Below are 17,390 nucleotides of genomic sequence, written 5' to 3' on the forward strand. Positions count from 1 at the left end.
GAGGAACGATAAGCGGATCATATGGCGGGACCGCAAGCGCGAGACTTCTAGGAAATCGAGAACAAGGCGGATATATGCTCGGAATCTTAATCACGACCGCCAGGGGGGAAAAACTGGCGATTTTATCCAGACTGCGAGTCGCTCCGTGTCACAAATACGGTTATATCACGAGCCCTTGCCATTATTGTTCTACATCTTTTCTACACGAGCGTCGCAACGCAGAAGAAATCACCGCGAGCGAGTTTCTCCGATTTCTTTGCTAGATTGTCCCCCCCCCTCCTCCCCCTCCACCGTTATAATCCTCCGCCCTGTCACGATCGTTTAGATCGACGTGCGACATACTATATATACGATAAAGGAGGGATTAAAGAAAAGCTCGCGAACGGTACTGGATTCCTCGATCGAGGGACATTTCTCGCTTCGCATCACCTCGGATATGCTTATGCCGATTGCACATTCCTTGCATTCGCTGTATAATGTAATTCTAATTATGATCAGCTGATTAAGGAATCTCGTATAACGCGCGTAAAAAATATTGATATACCTATGCCTACAGCGATCTCGATCATTAAAATTGCAACTGCCGAGAGAAACATTATTATTTGACAATTATCGTCGCAGAAGCTTCAACTTCTCCCTTTTCACGAGATTAGCGGATTTCGCCTGATTGAAAATTGATGCCCGGAACACGTTGCACACCGTGTGACTCGAATTCACTGGATTATAATCTAGAGAAGCGGGACATCGCGGTGTTGGCTTTTTAAGCGCCGACCGTGTCAGGTCGAACGTCAATTTTAACCATTGAGAAGAAGGTGGCCGTCGCCGCGTTCGTTTCAGGTCTGCCGTTTTCACGAGATCGAGGCTACTCGATCGATTCATCATCCCAACGTACGGAGAACGTTGCGTGTGCGGATTAGCAAATATGCCTAATGAGCTCGATATGATCGATAGCGTCGCTATATTCTGCGTTCTCGGTGGGAAATCGTTCGGCAGATGCGAGAGAGCATTAAGGTCATGACTGTCCGAATCCGAGTCGTGATTAGGAGGTCGAAAATTATACGCTTTATGTCGCGTTCAAGGTGGCCGGGCTCCATCCAGGAACTTTCACGGGGAACGAAAAAAGGCGCGCGGCGCTAATTAACGTGCTTGGGACCGCTTTCTGGGCTTATATTGACGAGTTCGCGATAGTTATACATTGATGTAACCGTGTTGTGCCGGCTAATGAGATGAAATGTGATCGCCTTTCTCTCGTTAAACGCTCCGGTAAAATAAAATCACGTATCGCCGTCGCGGTAACGTCGATACTGATAAATGATGGCGTATCGGATTGAACCACAACGGAACGGACAACGGCAATAATATGCTCGCCTGCATTCTTGTGCGGCGATATATCTCTTATTACGTAATTCCTTCGCGTTGCGCGGAGTATTGGGATACAGTTATAAATGTATATTATTTACACGCGAGGAACGTATATACGAGAAACGAACGTTCGGAATTGTGGAGATATTTATATATGATTGCCCCGAAGAGAGTAGAACGTGATGTAAAAATGTAAAATTATATTTAGAAGCATTGACGTGAAACGTAGAAATAGAATACTTTTTCCGGATTGTGTTGTCGCATTTCTAAAAAAAAATGCATGATGCAGTGGGATAAAAATAAATGTAATATTTTTTCTGTTAGAATTGTCAAGATATTATTCATACACGTTTGCTTTGAAAAGGGCAGAACATGGTACAAAAATGTAAAATCATAATTAAAAATATGTTGAAAACATGGAAATCGAATACTTTTTTTGGATTTTGTTGTATTTCTAAAGGATGCGCGATAAAGGGATAAAAATAAACTTAATTTTTTTTTCTACGTTGAAGATATTTACACATATTTACCCCGAAGAGAGCAAAACGTGAGATATAAAAATATAAAATTATAATTAGAAACATACTAATGCAGCGATACTTTTTTCTAGATTCCGTTGTCGCATTTCTAAAGGACGACAATACATATAATGGGACACCGTACAGATAAACGTAACTTTTTTTTTCTATACTGAATTGTGAAAAAATTTATACACGTTTGCTGTAAAGAATACAGAATGTATTGTAAAAAATGAAAATTATAATACGCCTAAGAAAATAATCGAATATTTTTTTCTGAATTCTATTATCGTAATTGTAGAACGCGCGACCATATAATGATATAAAATAAATGGAATATTTTTTCTGTGTTGCACAGAGAGATTTGCCGAAATCATTCGTAATTGTCTGTTCAAGTCATTCGTAGCAAAAAATGAGTGACTCGTGGTGATTATAAAGAGAATGTCATTCGTCCACAGGTATATAACGTACGTAAGAAACGATAGTTTTATTCTTTCACTATGAAGCATAATTTTGTTTTGAATCATTCAGTCACATAATATAAAGCAATATTTTACGGTTCTTTCTTCATCAACTGATTTTTACGAGTCATCGTCTTTAATATATCTATCTTCTTGTTATATACAGACTTAAGTTAGTGAGTTAAAAAACGAAGCCACCAACGATTTAAAGATTTCAGAAAGAATTTTAAAATTTCAAAATTCATTAGATACTTTGTACTCGCAGCTACTTTAAAGGTAACGTATAAAATTCACTTGCGTCTATTCCTCGTACTTAAAGCAACGTAAATTCACCCGGTACAATTCTAATCCGACCCCGTTTTGTTCGCGCCGGCCGATTAAACGGCACGGCTCGTAACTCTTCCCAGCAGCGAAGACGCAACAATGGTGCCGATTTCTCAAATTCAAACCCCTTTAGTCGAAAAGCTGTCACAAACGCTACTCTACCGAGCATAAATGCTAAAGGACACTAAAGGGTCTCTGAATCGTACACATTGAAACGCAAGGGGAGCATCACGTTCTTCTCAAGGATAAAGCTATTGCAATCGGTCGAGCCATTCGGTTGATTATTGGCATTGTGGTCGCTTCCAGAAGCTCTCGTTTCGTCCATGTCGCGTTGAGGATCAGATGGAGAGAGAGAGAGAGAGACCCACGGGCATATTTTTTTCGAAACTGTAACTCCGTAATATCATCTCATAAAAAAGGAACGTGATATTACTTTCAATATTATTATTTACCAATTGTTATCATTTTTTATTGTACCATTACCACCATTAATCATAAATTTTTATATTTTATTTCTGACTTTTTGCAATGTTTATTTATAGTATTTATATATCTCACTTTTTAAATTTTTTAAATTTATTCTTTATTTATTAATTGGCTGAGGAAAATTAAATAAGTCAAAATAATCTTATATTAATATCGAAAATAATTTTAATCCCTTTTTCCTTTGAGTTTGATGTTTAATAAACATCTGATCTATCACTTACTTAGCAATTTCGAGCTTAAAAATTTATGTTATGATATGATTTTCACATTAATTTCAGCAATTATTATAAAAGTCGCGATTAAAAAATCTCTAGATTATTTAAAGCACAGAGATATGTATTTTAAATATATATAAGAATTTTTGTTTAATATAGAGACATCACTATATTGATGTCTGAAATCTATTGTTTTGTATGTATATTATTGTATATTTGTGAAATATCAATTTATTCATTATTCTTATTATTTATATTCACGGTAAACTTTTATGAAAATATTTCTACGTAATTCTGTATCTGCCGTGACAAGTAAAGTGTTTGAACAACGAGCCGAATTTATCATCGTTAACTTTGGACAAGGACTTTACGCGCGTATAAAATCATCTGCGATTTGCTAATAACGCAAGACGCGAGTTTGTGCACCCTTTAGGGATACCTTTGGCATCATCTTAGGCATCGCACTGCTTAGCATATTTGTTTCAAAGCAAACGTCTCTGGCATCCTCCCCGAGGGAATACCAAAGGTCAGCCGAAAATTTAATAAGTAAATTACATAGGGTGCAACGAACGAAGTATCACACAAGGGGAAGTTTATTTCGACGAGATATTGCGAAATTTTACGAGATTGTCAAATTTACGTGAAAACTTATATAGTGCAGAGCGGTTTCTTTAATTGCATAATAAATAATTTAAGATCATAATATAGATTTACGCGCTGGCTTTCAAAATAGCTGTAGTAAATCATTATGGTGTACTGTAATACTAGCAAACAAATTTAAATTCATAAAATTAATATGTATTACCGCACATTGATATCGTTATCCTACATAATTACCCAGAACGTGATCATGTCGCAAAACATTAACCAAATAAGTCTTATCACACACAAAATGACATAAGCTGCATAACTATAGCATAAAACCGTTGGAGCAATCAATGAGCAACCGACATAAAAACGTATCGTCATATCGATTTAATCATAAGATGTTCAATGATCTTATGTTATGGTTATACAGTTTATGTCATTTTGTACGTAATGACTCTAAGAATTTACTTTATTCAGTTTAAAAAAAGAGAAGCACGTAGGATCATTTCGCGACAAAACAAATAAGGAAAACAGAGAGAAAAAGAACAAAAAAATGGAAAAAATGCTAATAATACGAGCGCAAATTTGTATCGTGCCAATTGCATCGCCATTTACATCTAATTATACAATTGCTCATTAATCGCGTAATCTAATCCGTAGATCTAATCAACGATCCTAATGGAGCTGGTTATTATACACGGCGCAAGTCACTCGGTGCGCACCGATGGTGTACCAACCCGTGCCGACTGTAGTAATTCGCGTAAGTTTCGCTCGCTCGGATCTAGTTATCGGTATTAACGATATAGAGACAAGAGAGAACGGTGTCGGGGAAGACGCGCTTAACACTCGAGAACGCCCAAGTTCTCCCTAACTATGACGAACTATGCAAAGGCGTCGTACAGCTGTGTAGTTCCACAAGCTTTGGTGTGCCAAGACTTTGCGTCCTGCCCGAATAATCCAAGTGTCTTCTTGCCTCCGAGCACATCCGAAAGTCACGTCTTACGACGACGGGCACGGAACGATCTTGCGGATCCTCGTATTCCCCCGTTGTTAAAGATCCCAGGTTTCCTGCCACGACAAACCGCGCCGTGCTATTCACTGTCGTGTATCCGTCGTGAGCGTCCGTACTGCAATTTCGCCGTTTTCATAGCCACTTAACAATTAATCGAGGAACGCTTATTGAGAAAGAGAGAAAGAGAGCTTGTTAGTTATAAATTAAAATTGCATAGACACTTTCCGGCGCGATTTATTAAGCTTTGCATTAAATTCTACAGTGATTTAACTTATCTAAGTGTTATAGCGATATAACTATTCATATATTAATTGTAAGTATAGATATACAGTTGTAAATAATTAATTAATTACGTCCCGCTGATAAGTACTACGCTAACAAGTTCATGAACAAGTATTGACACCCTAGATATCAATTTATACAATCGTCAACATTTCGTAAGACACATAATTTGTATTGCTTGTGACGCAAAAGGTCTCTTACGCCTTTTTCTTAATCTTTATAGTTGTTGATATTATCTCCTTTCAATGTGTAATAATAGCAGATTTTTGCACTTTTTTTTTTTGTAATCTGGCTGGTGACCCTCGTTCAGGGTAATTAATTATTATTGGCTTCATGCATTGAAGCATTATGGTAAATGAAAATGGTCATTAAGAACTCGCGCGACTTATTTACACCTGTTTGAGATATGCACATTTTTTGCTGGCTGTTAAGCAAGCTTATCTTAATACCCTCTTGCAAGTTAATTTCTCAGAATTAAAACTTGTGCAAGTGACATAATATGTCTGCGTTGGTTTCCGTATGGAAGGAAAACAAGAAACAACCGCTATGTAAACGGTGGAAAAGTGCGTTATTCCGCAACCTAACTCAATATCGCAGGAAATCGGGAGTATAGCATTCTGAGATTTCATTAAAATTCGAAGATACCCACCCTACCTACAGGAATGCCCGTCGGCTAGAAAGAAATAGCGTCGAAGGGGTGCGATGTTTGGGATAATCGATAACGCGCATTTGATCGCGGGAGGGTAGAACGTTCTCAAAAACCGCCCTGGTATGGCAAGCAGTTAGACGACTGAAACACTTTAACACTCCAAAGTATAACACACAAAAGTTTAAAATTCCTTTCAATATTATTTTAAATTCTTAATTGTTAATCAACATTAAATATGTAAATATATAGCCACACAATTTTTGATAAAAATTCTATCGAGATAAAATTAATTCAATTAAATGTTAAATTTAGATAACATATCTCGGTCCTTCTGTTTACATATATTTAAAAATTAATTCGCAAGAAATACTATGTTATCTCTAATCGAAACTTCGTCAGATTTTAAATAAACTCGACGTTGGGAAAAAAAACTTGACTTCGCTTTAACGACCCGTAAGTCCGCGCGTGTAGTTTTTGTTAGCGCGTTATTGGGCAACTCTCGTTCGACATACAAATTACAGTAGTAATATACACGTCCGGCCCTCAATCACACGGACGGAAAATAATATCGCGGTCCTCGATAAAACGCCGAGTCGGCAACTCGAGCCTGCATATGGCGCGGACAGATGCTCTCCGCAGCGAACTGCTCTTCTGCATCACTCTCGAACTCCGAGACGCGCGAAGCGAACACGGGCCTGAGCAAGAGCGCCGTTCGTCGTACGACCTCCGGGTCGAATTTCGTCGAACGTATTTTCCTTTTTTCTTTCTCCCTCTCGTCGACGTCATACGACACCTTTGGAAATCGGGCACGAATGGTAATCCGCGATAGAAATGACGGTGGTAGCGTGTGCCGACGCGGTAATTAGGGTGGTACCTTCGTGAATACCGAGAGCAATGCAAGGTGGACCACAAATACTATTGCCATAATGATCGATGGGGTCTCGAAGCCGATCGCATCCGACATCTGGGTATAATGTTGCTGTAATATATGACATTGTATATAAAGTCGACCTCTTTGCGACGGGTTTTTAAACAATACTCCTATCTTATGTATACAAATACATGCATTTATACTTAAATTCATACGTAATATTTATTCTGTAGCATAATATAGGTATCTAATCGTGTAACATGTAGTAGTACTTCTTTAAAAAGATTAACCCAGTTCTTTGTACGGGGGTGGAGGGAAAGGGGTGATTAATTATATAATTAAAATACTTTTTCTACTCTAAAGTCTATTAACACGGAAAGAATAGTTTTGCTGAAATATTAAAAAATTTAGTTAGATACAGATCTAAAAATAATTTTGTTGGACCATCAACATAATTATACAGGATGCTCAAACTGGTTATTAAAATGTCGAAACTTTTTGCAGGATTACTCTTACACAATTATTTTGATGGTTTAATAAATTATTTTCAGATCTAGTTAAATTTTTAGATACACTTCAGTAAAATCGTTCTTTCCATAAAGTTTAATTTGTTTCGACGTAATTTTTTTTAAGCGTTAACATTAAATATCGAAATATGTGCAATTTCAAGATGATTACTCAGTTGTTATATGAACTGAACTATTTAAAAGCTCATGATTTTTTAAGCAAAATTTAAAAAAGCAATTCATGGCAACCTACATCTTCTGTATTTTTTCACTACATTTTCTATATTTGTATATATTCTTTATTTATTATCGTTCAATTCTATTTATATTTTTCAAGAATAAAGGATTTGACAAGGATCCATTTGTGATTGATTGCGTATACCAACAACAAAGTTGTATGAATTTTTTATTATCATTATTCTATACTTTTTTTTATATATTCTTCGTACGAATACAGTCCAAAAATGAATTATTCAAGAAATGAACTCAAATGGACATGTATAATAATAAACGAAATTCTTTATGACGCATGCGACAAAATTAACTCAAGTGTATCTCCGAAGACTAAGACGTGTTTATTGTCCTGTACAATTTTTTGTGGGACGCGAGAAAGACTCGAAGGACGTATGGTTTACGAAGGTCGGGATTCGTCTGGCACGATTTCCAGCCACGTAGGGTGTATTACACGGGGCGGACAACTCCACACCGTGGCGAATCCAAATGTCGCGCGAGTATACCGCGGCCGCAAAGTCCTGTCCCTCTTCGTGCTCGCGGGAGATCGACGATCGCAATCACCGATGTCACGGGGGACGACGGACTTATTGGCCGCGACTTCCCTGATAGATCGATACCACGCCCGTCATTACACCCCGCGAAACACACGTCGCGGAGATACCGCCGCGGCGCGGCGTCCTACAAATAACAACGCCGAGTGCTTTGCTAATAAGGTATCCAGCCCGGCCGGATACCGATGATACACGTGACCGGATCTCCCCTCGTTTTCGTTCCCTCCTCCGTGAACGTGGTACTGGCTGCACATATACGTGGTACCACAATTTCCATGCTTCCGCGCGCGTGGTATCCATCAAGATACCTGCCCAGATCTATGAGGAAGGATCGCGTAATCTAAGATTACACGCCGCTTACATCGCATTTGTTAAAGACACGATCCTTCCTTCGCGGTAATGATCGGCCACGGTTAATTGTAAGTCTTGACGAAGCTGCAGATTAAAATTTAATTACATATACGAAAAGCTTATATGAAGGAAGTGTGTTGTAATGCATATGTATGATTAAAGAATAAAAAGTAAACTTTTTTATTTTTGAAAATTGTTTCGGTGCATATGTTTGAGTAAAAGAAGAAAAAGAAAAGAGATAAAAAATATACATTACGTAATCAAGTATCCATATAGTATAATATAATTTTCGAGTAAATATAAATTCATACAATTGTCATTAAATGGAACAATGTGTGTTGTATTGAATATTTTAAATGCTGCATATCTTTACGTACGACAAATTAAGTTCTAGTTTATAGAACGCCGCTTGCAATTTTTCTCTTCCCCGTATAAATATCGGCGCATTGCAGATTTAATAACGTATAAATAAACTTGTCGAAGAATCACGGCCGAACACCGTTAAATTTACAGCATCGTTAACACGGTGATCGTTATTTTAATTAATGACATGGATTTGAATATTACATGAATCGGGTTCTTGTCACGTTATTCAGCAATGCGTACAAGAAATCTGGCCTTCTTACCACATGCATTCTAAGCGCATTTAGTTTCTTTCGGACGCTTACTACTTACGACACGTATATTTCTATATATTTCCACATACATATGTTTATAATTTATAATATATAGAGCATTTGTAAAATATATTATTCGGATGATTAGAAACTTATACTGAACAAAATTTTAAAAAGATTGAATCAAATTAATGATTTGTGTGTCAAATAATATATGCTTGATAAATATTTACATAAAATTAGTCAAACAGATATTTACTAAATTTAGTTTATTTTCGATGTATCTCTCTCTTTCTTTCTCTCCCAACGCGTGCTGGGATCTTTCTTGTGTGTGTTGTCAGTGTTCAGCTCTTCATCATCATCAGTTGCAAATTTAAAATGCGTAATTAGCGAACGATCCTTTGATACTTCGGAAAAAAAAAAAAAACACGAAGCTATCTTTTTTTCGACAATAAATACATTAATTGAATGCAAGTTTTTTTTCTCCAGTATGACTGAGACTCCGTTCGAGTTCGCGACAAAAAGTAAATGTCTAATTGTTTAAATTTGAAGAACACCGCGTAATGAACGAAACTGTCGCGATCCTTGCACCATCGCGAGAAAAAGTATGCAGACATGTAAACGCAAAAAGTCAAGTCTCAAATGTTTAATGTAACGCATGACATTGGCATCTGTCGGAAGAGTACATAAGATTGATTGTATATGGATTATGTAAGCCGCTGCACAAATAATTATGAAGGGTCAAAAGATTAAAGAATGTAAAACTCACATGTGAATCGATCGCGTATGTTACTCGGCTACACAATATCCTTTTTTGCAATTGACTATATTTTAGAGTTAATTTATACGAGTACCGGTAGCCTTGTAGCGCGTGCCTTGTTAGATTATTCATACTGCGAGTCGTTAGACATTATCGAGTGCTTGATTCATCCGCAACGCAACGTTTATTTCATACAAAATTTCTTTTTTATCAGTTTCGCACGAAATCGTTTACAGTTAAATTGTACAAGTATATATTTTTATGATTTTGTATTTTTATGATCTTTTAAGTACGATCTTATTAAAAGATATAAAAATTTACTTCCAAAAGTTTTTTCAAGAATATTGTGAGTTTTTCTAAACCGTATTATAATGCGCCAAATGCATTATTAAAATAATAGCTAGAATATAGTAGCTGTATTAATGAGACAAGAGCATCTAATAACTGCTTTAAGTTTCCACAAAATCCTTTTGCGGTATCCTCAATGCATTCTCTATGTGAAAGCATATTTTAGAACTTACCACGTGAATTCCCTCGGCGTCTCTTCTGAGATCGCCGCTCCTTTGGCCCGCGGTGACGGCAGCGCTCAGGTGATTGTAATGGTGTTGGTGTAGTGTGTTGAGCGTTTGCGTATAAGGATCACCGACGAGGTAATCCAGGTGTTGCGGTTGGCCGAGGCCGGGATGCTGGGGGCTAGCGGGTGCATGATGATGCGAAGGAAACGGGGGTGGAAAATAAGGGGGTTGGAAGTCGGAGGCGGTCGGTAACGAGGCGCCTCCGTGGTGGGGCATACCGCCCCCGTTTCCGTTTCCCCGGTGTCCGTGGTGATGGGCACCGGAATAGGGCGACGAATTCCCGCCGCCCAGCGAGGAGATGCCACCATGACCAGTTAGACGGTCCTATGAAGAAAAAAACATCACAATTACATTCTGCAGTAAAGATTCGTAATTCTATTAAGTGTTAAAGAGACGTTTGAAAAGTTAAGAACGTAATACTATGAAGGAACGAATTATATTGCTATAACTTGTATTAATAAATCAAATTACGTAGACTTATACAAAACTCTTCTAGGTATACGAAAAAGAACGGCTTTGTTGAAGTATCTAAAAATTTAGTTAGATACTTTAAAACTAAATTTCGTTAGACTTAAAATAATTATATAGGACAGCGCCTAGTCAAAATTAGTTGCGAGTCAAAACTTTTTGTAGCATTGTTCATCATGCTTTTCTACATAATTATTTTAATAGTGTAACAAAATTATACTCACAGATCTATATCTACTTAAAGCTTGAAATACTAAAACCGTTCTTTCCGTGTGAGAATTATACTACGCTAAATCTTTGAAACCTTTTCAAATTTATGATCAGTAGAGAGACAAACATTATATCACAGACGTTCCGATTTTAAATATAATAAATATAAACATCATTTTCTTTAAATCGGAATATATTTTTTATAGAAGCGCAAATATTCAGCAAAGTTAAATTTCTCATTTATTGCAAAAGATATCTGGAGAGTTTTCTGTTTATAGGCATACTAAAATACGTTGTAATAGTCGTGTTAAGTTTTGCTACTAGGAGAGCCCAAAAGGTTAATCAATTAGCTTCACAGTAAAACGGAAGAAAATGAAAATCTCCTTCCATTTACAAGATCTGCACACAGTTGCCCGGCGAAGGATTCACTTCGCATGGCGGTAATTACAGACTATGTACAACGTACATCCGATCCATTCGAGATAAGAGATACGTCACACACATCACGTGTTGCATCTGATGCGAAAGGGTTAAGCATCGCGCATTAGCCAGAGCGGACCGAAATTACATGGCAACCAACATGGTAACAGACACAGTAAATGCACGAAAATTTCTTCTATCAGATTAAATCTACATGTGATTAGAAAACGTACTTATTTAGAACACACCTGTTTCAATAATTTTGGACAGCTTCCAGATTAACTTCCTGATCTTTGTTCATTCGTATAAATTATGTGATAATCGAAGAAAATCGTATTATATAAATAGATATATTATTTTTACTTTGGACTTTCTTGTCTAATGATAGCAATTAAAATAAAAAAGATATCAAACAAAATTATATATGTATACAAAATATGTATTTATTTAACATAGTGATTAATTATTAATATATCGTTAATATAATATTATAATGTATTGTAATGTATAATATAATTATAATTGTATTATTACTAATAATATAGATCAACGATTAATGTAATAATAAGTATAATAAAAAATACAATTAAAATTGTCAATTATGTAATTAATTACGTAATTTATTTCTTCTACTAATAAATCAGCCTAATGCAATTTTCATTAATTTTAATGAGAAATGTAGTGAGAATAAGCAGTGATAACCATTTAAAAATACTTCGTACAAAACAAGGACAGTGATTATTATAGCAGAAAGAGATGAACATCTTCGAAGCGTGCACAAATAGTTTATAAGTAAAATGCAAATACTGATAATTTAGCGGATTAAGAAAGTAAACCTTAAACCTAAGTTATGACTGATATATGTACTATAGATTATGCCGCTGCAATCGATAATTCCGTCAGATATTAAAGATAATATAAATCAGACTTGAGAACACTTGTAATTTGTTTAAATTATATATTATAACGCACTTGTGTTTTTTTTAATAGACTTTAATTACTATTTAAATATCTCTGCTAAAAAGCTGATAATTTTATAGCTTATCATTCAATGTTTCGCAGTAATTTTCTTTATTTATTGAATAACATATATTTTTCCTGTTTTTTATTCTTACTAGTTACATTTAGATTTTATAAATTATTATGCTTTAATTATTTATATATATATAATATAGTTTCATATATTTCATACATTTATAGTTTTTATATTATGATCGATATTTCTCTACCTTTCTCTCTTTCTTTTTTTCCTAAAATTTATATTAATTTACATCAAGATCCTATATTTATATTTAGAAAGATTGCGTTACAATACTAATAATACCAGACGGAAATGAAAATTGAAGAAACGAAGTTCGATAAGAATTTCTTGTAATTCTGCTTATATTTCGCGCATAAGATCGAGATCCGTAGATCTCGATTTACCTGATCCATCGACACCTTCTCGCGCGCGATCCAGGGATGCCGCTCTAATCTGACCTGCGTAATCTCGCGATACGAGCTCTCGATTGCACATAGTGTTATTCACGTTATAGATAGGTATCACCCGGGGTGTATATCTGGATATCAGGGAAGCTTTTTGCCGCGGCATGTATCATCTCGCGTGAGCCATTAGGTCTTCACTCGTTGCGATACGATCTTGAACGACTCTATAGACCGCGAAAAGGTCGTACTGCTAGTTTCATCCTACGTGTTATCTGAAGGGCGCGTGCGGTGCCCAGCGTGTTGGATTCCTTCGAATTTATTAGAAGCGTGAGTCCTCGCACTTTCTCATACTTCCGTAAAGAATCGAACTTCTTAAAATTAGTCGAGAATGATGGAATGAGGACGTATGTTGCGCCTGTCGTAGTAACCAAACCATAGCATAGGTCTGGTTATGATATCTCAATTAATGGTTGAAAACCTAGATTTTTCGTTAACATCCCGCAGCTACACGCTTGTTGACAAAAAGTTAAAGGATAAAAAGCGATAATTGACGAAATATAATATTTTATATATGTTTTATCTATATTCATTTATATTTGTATGCTACTCAATTACAAAAGGTATATTAAAGTAATTAAAAGCATATATCATACAAAAATAAAAGAACATATTTAAATGTTAATCTTCTATATTTTCATGATTTATCAATTTATTTATTTATATTATTTTTTTATTTATATTACACATCAATTTATATTTTTTAATCGTATTTATTAGTACAAAAATTTTCTATGGTTGTATAAGTTCTATACGCACTACGTTCTGTGTGTGCGTGCGGTGTACGCGTATGTAAATATGTAGTTGTTACATAACTGAACCGATCATTTATTGACCATTAGTTCCGCGAAAGATATGCTTTTATTAATTTTACAAAATTTTCAAAAATATGCTGTGATGTAAAAATTCCAAGTTCCATGTTTCAAGGCAAGCACATGCTTCTGATCGACTGCAAGCAGTAAAATTTATCGTTGTTTCTCGATTATCTTCTAAATTAGACTTTCGAAATCATAGCTTCAGTACAACGTTGAAGAATATGATTATATAAGACACTTTATTACACATCGAAAGATATAAATCGCAATTGCGTGCGTTTTCTTTTGCATTAAAGTGACCAACTCCTTAAGAAGCGAAAAGAGGACATTTAAAAAATCAATATTTATTGTCATAATAAAATTTAGTAGATAAACATTTTCTTATAATTATTAATGAAATGCATATAAACAATATCATATTATTATATTTATGAATGACTAATAATACTTAACATGATATCACAACAAAAATTACGATCAAGTTATGAGATATTTTACTTTTTAAAATTGTATTTAACAGAGAGACTGACAATTTATAATTATGTTCTTCTTAATTTAGGTCCAAATTTGGGACGCGTTTTAAAGTGGAATAAAGAATTAAAAATATAGAACTGTCTCATCTAATTTGGGATGTAGTCACGTTATTTTATATACATTGTTACTAATGGTCAGAATGTTGGCATTTCGTTAAAAAAAAAGCGCTCATTGTGCGTTGCAAGAAGAAATGGTACGTTTGCTTCGCAATTTTTAATAACTTTTTGCATTATGACAAATGCATTTATTGCAGATACTAAAACTTGAAATTTTTAAGAAGCAAATTTTATATATCTTTAATAAAATATGACAGCACAAATTACAATAAATCGCGTAGGCAGTTAGACACGTAGTTATTTGTATGTATGCTGCGCGTATACGGTATAGTACTCTCGATGGAAGACAAACACAAGGATAGGAAGAGGAAAGTCGAGAGTCGAAAACGTGTATTTTAAATATATATTTGTCTTGTACTCGCTCTCTTAATCAGGTGTGCCGAATCGTTGCCGAGCAACTCGCGCTCTCTTACGCCTACAAAATTGAAACCGTACACTGTCGCGGGATCGTTGCCAAATAAACCGATACCAATCGTAACGTTGTTCCGTAAAACGGAGGAGAGGGAAGAGGAGAAATCGTTGATGTACGAGCGTGATGTGGGAATTCTGTATCGGTGATATCGGTAACGGGCATATGTGTGATGTTTTTAAGCTGAACAATCCGCAAAAGCGGCAGCTCCCTTCACAGAAGAGCACGGCCAAAACTTTCCTGCTGAGATCACCGTTGATAAGATTGGAGAAAGCGTCGCTACACACGACACGTGTACAATTAATAACCAATAAACCGGCCCCTTCGCATGGCGAAATTGCGCGATGGGAGATTAGGCGCAAATAATTTCCAAGAAAAATACACAAGGTGTACGGTCACGGACAACACGATCGATGTGTTTGAGTTAAATTTTAATGACCGCTACATAAGGATCGACACCAAGTGTATCTCAAAAATGTGGAGAAACTTCATAGCATAATTAAATATGGGCGACATTAAAATTGTATAATATTATTTATTAAATTAATATGATATTGTCACACTGACATTTACGAGTTACACCTGTGATGATTTTATCTTGTCCGTGTTCGTCAAACTTAAAGTCAATGCTTACCCCTATATCTTAATTTGTAAATCAAAAGATTTCTTTTCGCCAACGAAATAAAATTTGCCGGAGAGAGGTACTGATAAAATTATATTTTATGTTAAATCTCAAAATATGAGAGGTTTCAAATAACCAAAGTGGTTTCTGAAATTTTTAGAAAAGACAAATTTTTTTTCTTCAACTTAGTATATCTTTAAATCAAGCCGATTCAGACACGTGTGGTCGTATAATCTTGAATTTGTGTGAGGAATCACTCCTTAAAATTTTTCCAACAAAAGTTATGGAAAATTTCAAAAGACATATCATTGTAAATTTGTGGAAAAAATTACGAACCAGTCATTTTGACAACTTCGGTAATTCTAACGTTAAGAAAGGATTAAATTGACACAGTTGCGTATAAAACTGCAACCGACGTAACGGATGATAATTATTATTATATTTCTCTTCTTATATTATTGCACGAGAATTATTACAGGAGAATATACAAGATATAAAAAATGTGCGCTGCGGAGGTGTAAACTCCCGCTATTCCTCTATGGAAGATAAGTAAAGATACGAGTTGAAAATTGCGCCGAGTAATTGTGTCGTGGATTTAAAAGATGTGTAAATTATTTCGTGCGCGCGCGCGGGACGAGCAATCGTGAGAAGTAACGTGAGGCAAGTAAAGGGAGAAAGAAATTAATGGCGAAATGCCCTCAAGAAAGAGCACACAATAATTACCGCTAACTTTGCATTAATATCAGTTAAAGTTTGACAGGGTACCCATTAACGTTGAATGTGCGTATACGATTAAAAATACGTAACCGCCGTATCTGCATAGTCGCTTATATAGTGAAAAGGTAATTGCTGCATATATTTACGCACTTTGACCCATATTCGCGCAGCAGCCAATGCGTTACGGTAAAACGTACAGAACGTCTCGCTGATGATGATACACGTAATCGTGTACGTAGACGACGAAATTTTACTCCTCTCGTTTCATTTCGAGTGGAGTTTGCTCGGTCCGCGTATAAATCGCGTAGTTCCACGTAACACACGCAACGCTTTTAATAAAGGGAAGCACTTCGCAGGGTATCTCTCGCGTGAGAGAAAAAGGCGGGGGTCTCGCACCTCGACTTCGATGACCGTGGCCATGTCGACATGGGGTGCGTAGCAGAACGTCAGCTTGTCGGCTGTCGGCGCCTCCGTGCGCGGCGGGAACATCCCCAGGATCTCCAGTTTGCCGGCTCCGTGGGTCAACGGCGATGCACGATCGGCACTGTTCGCGGGAAAATTCGCGCGTCTCGGGAGCCACCTCAACTCGGATCCTTCTCCGTCATCGTACACATGACACAACGCAAGCGGAATCCCGTCCGGTCGTGCTACACCCGCTTCCTCGTCGGCCGTCGCATCCGCGCGCGCGATAATACACTGCACACCACGTCGAGACGGGCACATCAAGTCACACTGACGACGAAGAGCACCACCGTCTTCGTTCGCAGGATTACGAGGCGTATATTTTCAGGACGAGAGAGAGCGGGAAGCAGAGACAAAGGATTAGAAAGAAGTTCTTTTTCGAAACGTCTTTTTTTTTTTTGCATGAGACTTTCAAGACATTTGAAGCGAATTCTAATAGAATTTAGTAGAAAGTAGAGAACATTATTTATAAATTAAAAAGGAAATGAGAAAAAGGAATAAATATACACTATAAAAGAACGATGTCGCATGGCACCTCATTCATCGATCACCATTGCCGTTACAGATCTATACGCAAATACGTGATAGTTTCGTGGCCGCGATATTCCTTCGGCCGACGTCATTTTTTTATATCTTCAGACACTATAGTATCACACTTAAATACATTTCAATCGTGATCGTATTAACCGATCTGTCCCCATATTTCTTGTATAGACAAATAGAACGACAGATAGGGGTTGTAACAGCAATCCGCTATTCGGCTCGTACAGAAA

The 17,390-nt window shown here is 36.4% G+C and overlaps 1 protein-coding gene across 1 annotated transcript in view; it reads right to left on the reverse strand.

The window, feature by feature from the left end:
• TfAP-2 (transcription factor AP-2) overlaps nucleotides 1-16,878 on the reverse strand; it is a 60,276-nt gene extending 43,398 nt beyond the window's left edge. Inside the window, exons 1-2 of the mRNA XM_018548454.1 lie at nucleotides 16,552-16,878; nucleotides 10,309-10,686 (exon numbers count right to left, since the gene is read on the reverse strand). Of these exons, the coding sequence (XP_018403956.1) occupies nucleotides 10,309-10,686; nucleotides 16,552-16,878 (705 nt within the window). The remainder of the gene's footprint in view (nucleotides 1-10,308; nucleotides 10,687-16,551) is intronic.
• Nucleotides 16,879-17,390: the final 512 nt, after the last annotated feature.

Source organism: Cyphomyrmex costatus, unplaced genomic scaffold (assembly GCF_001594065.2).
Source record: "Cyphomyrmex costatus isolate MS0001 unplaced genomic scaffold, Ccosl1.0 scaffold72, whole genome shotgun sequence".
Lineage (NCBI taxonomy): Eukaryota > Metazoa > Arthropoda > Insecta > Hymenoptera > Formicidae > Cyphomyrmex > Cyphomyrmex costatus.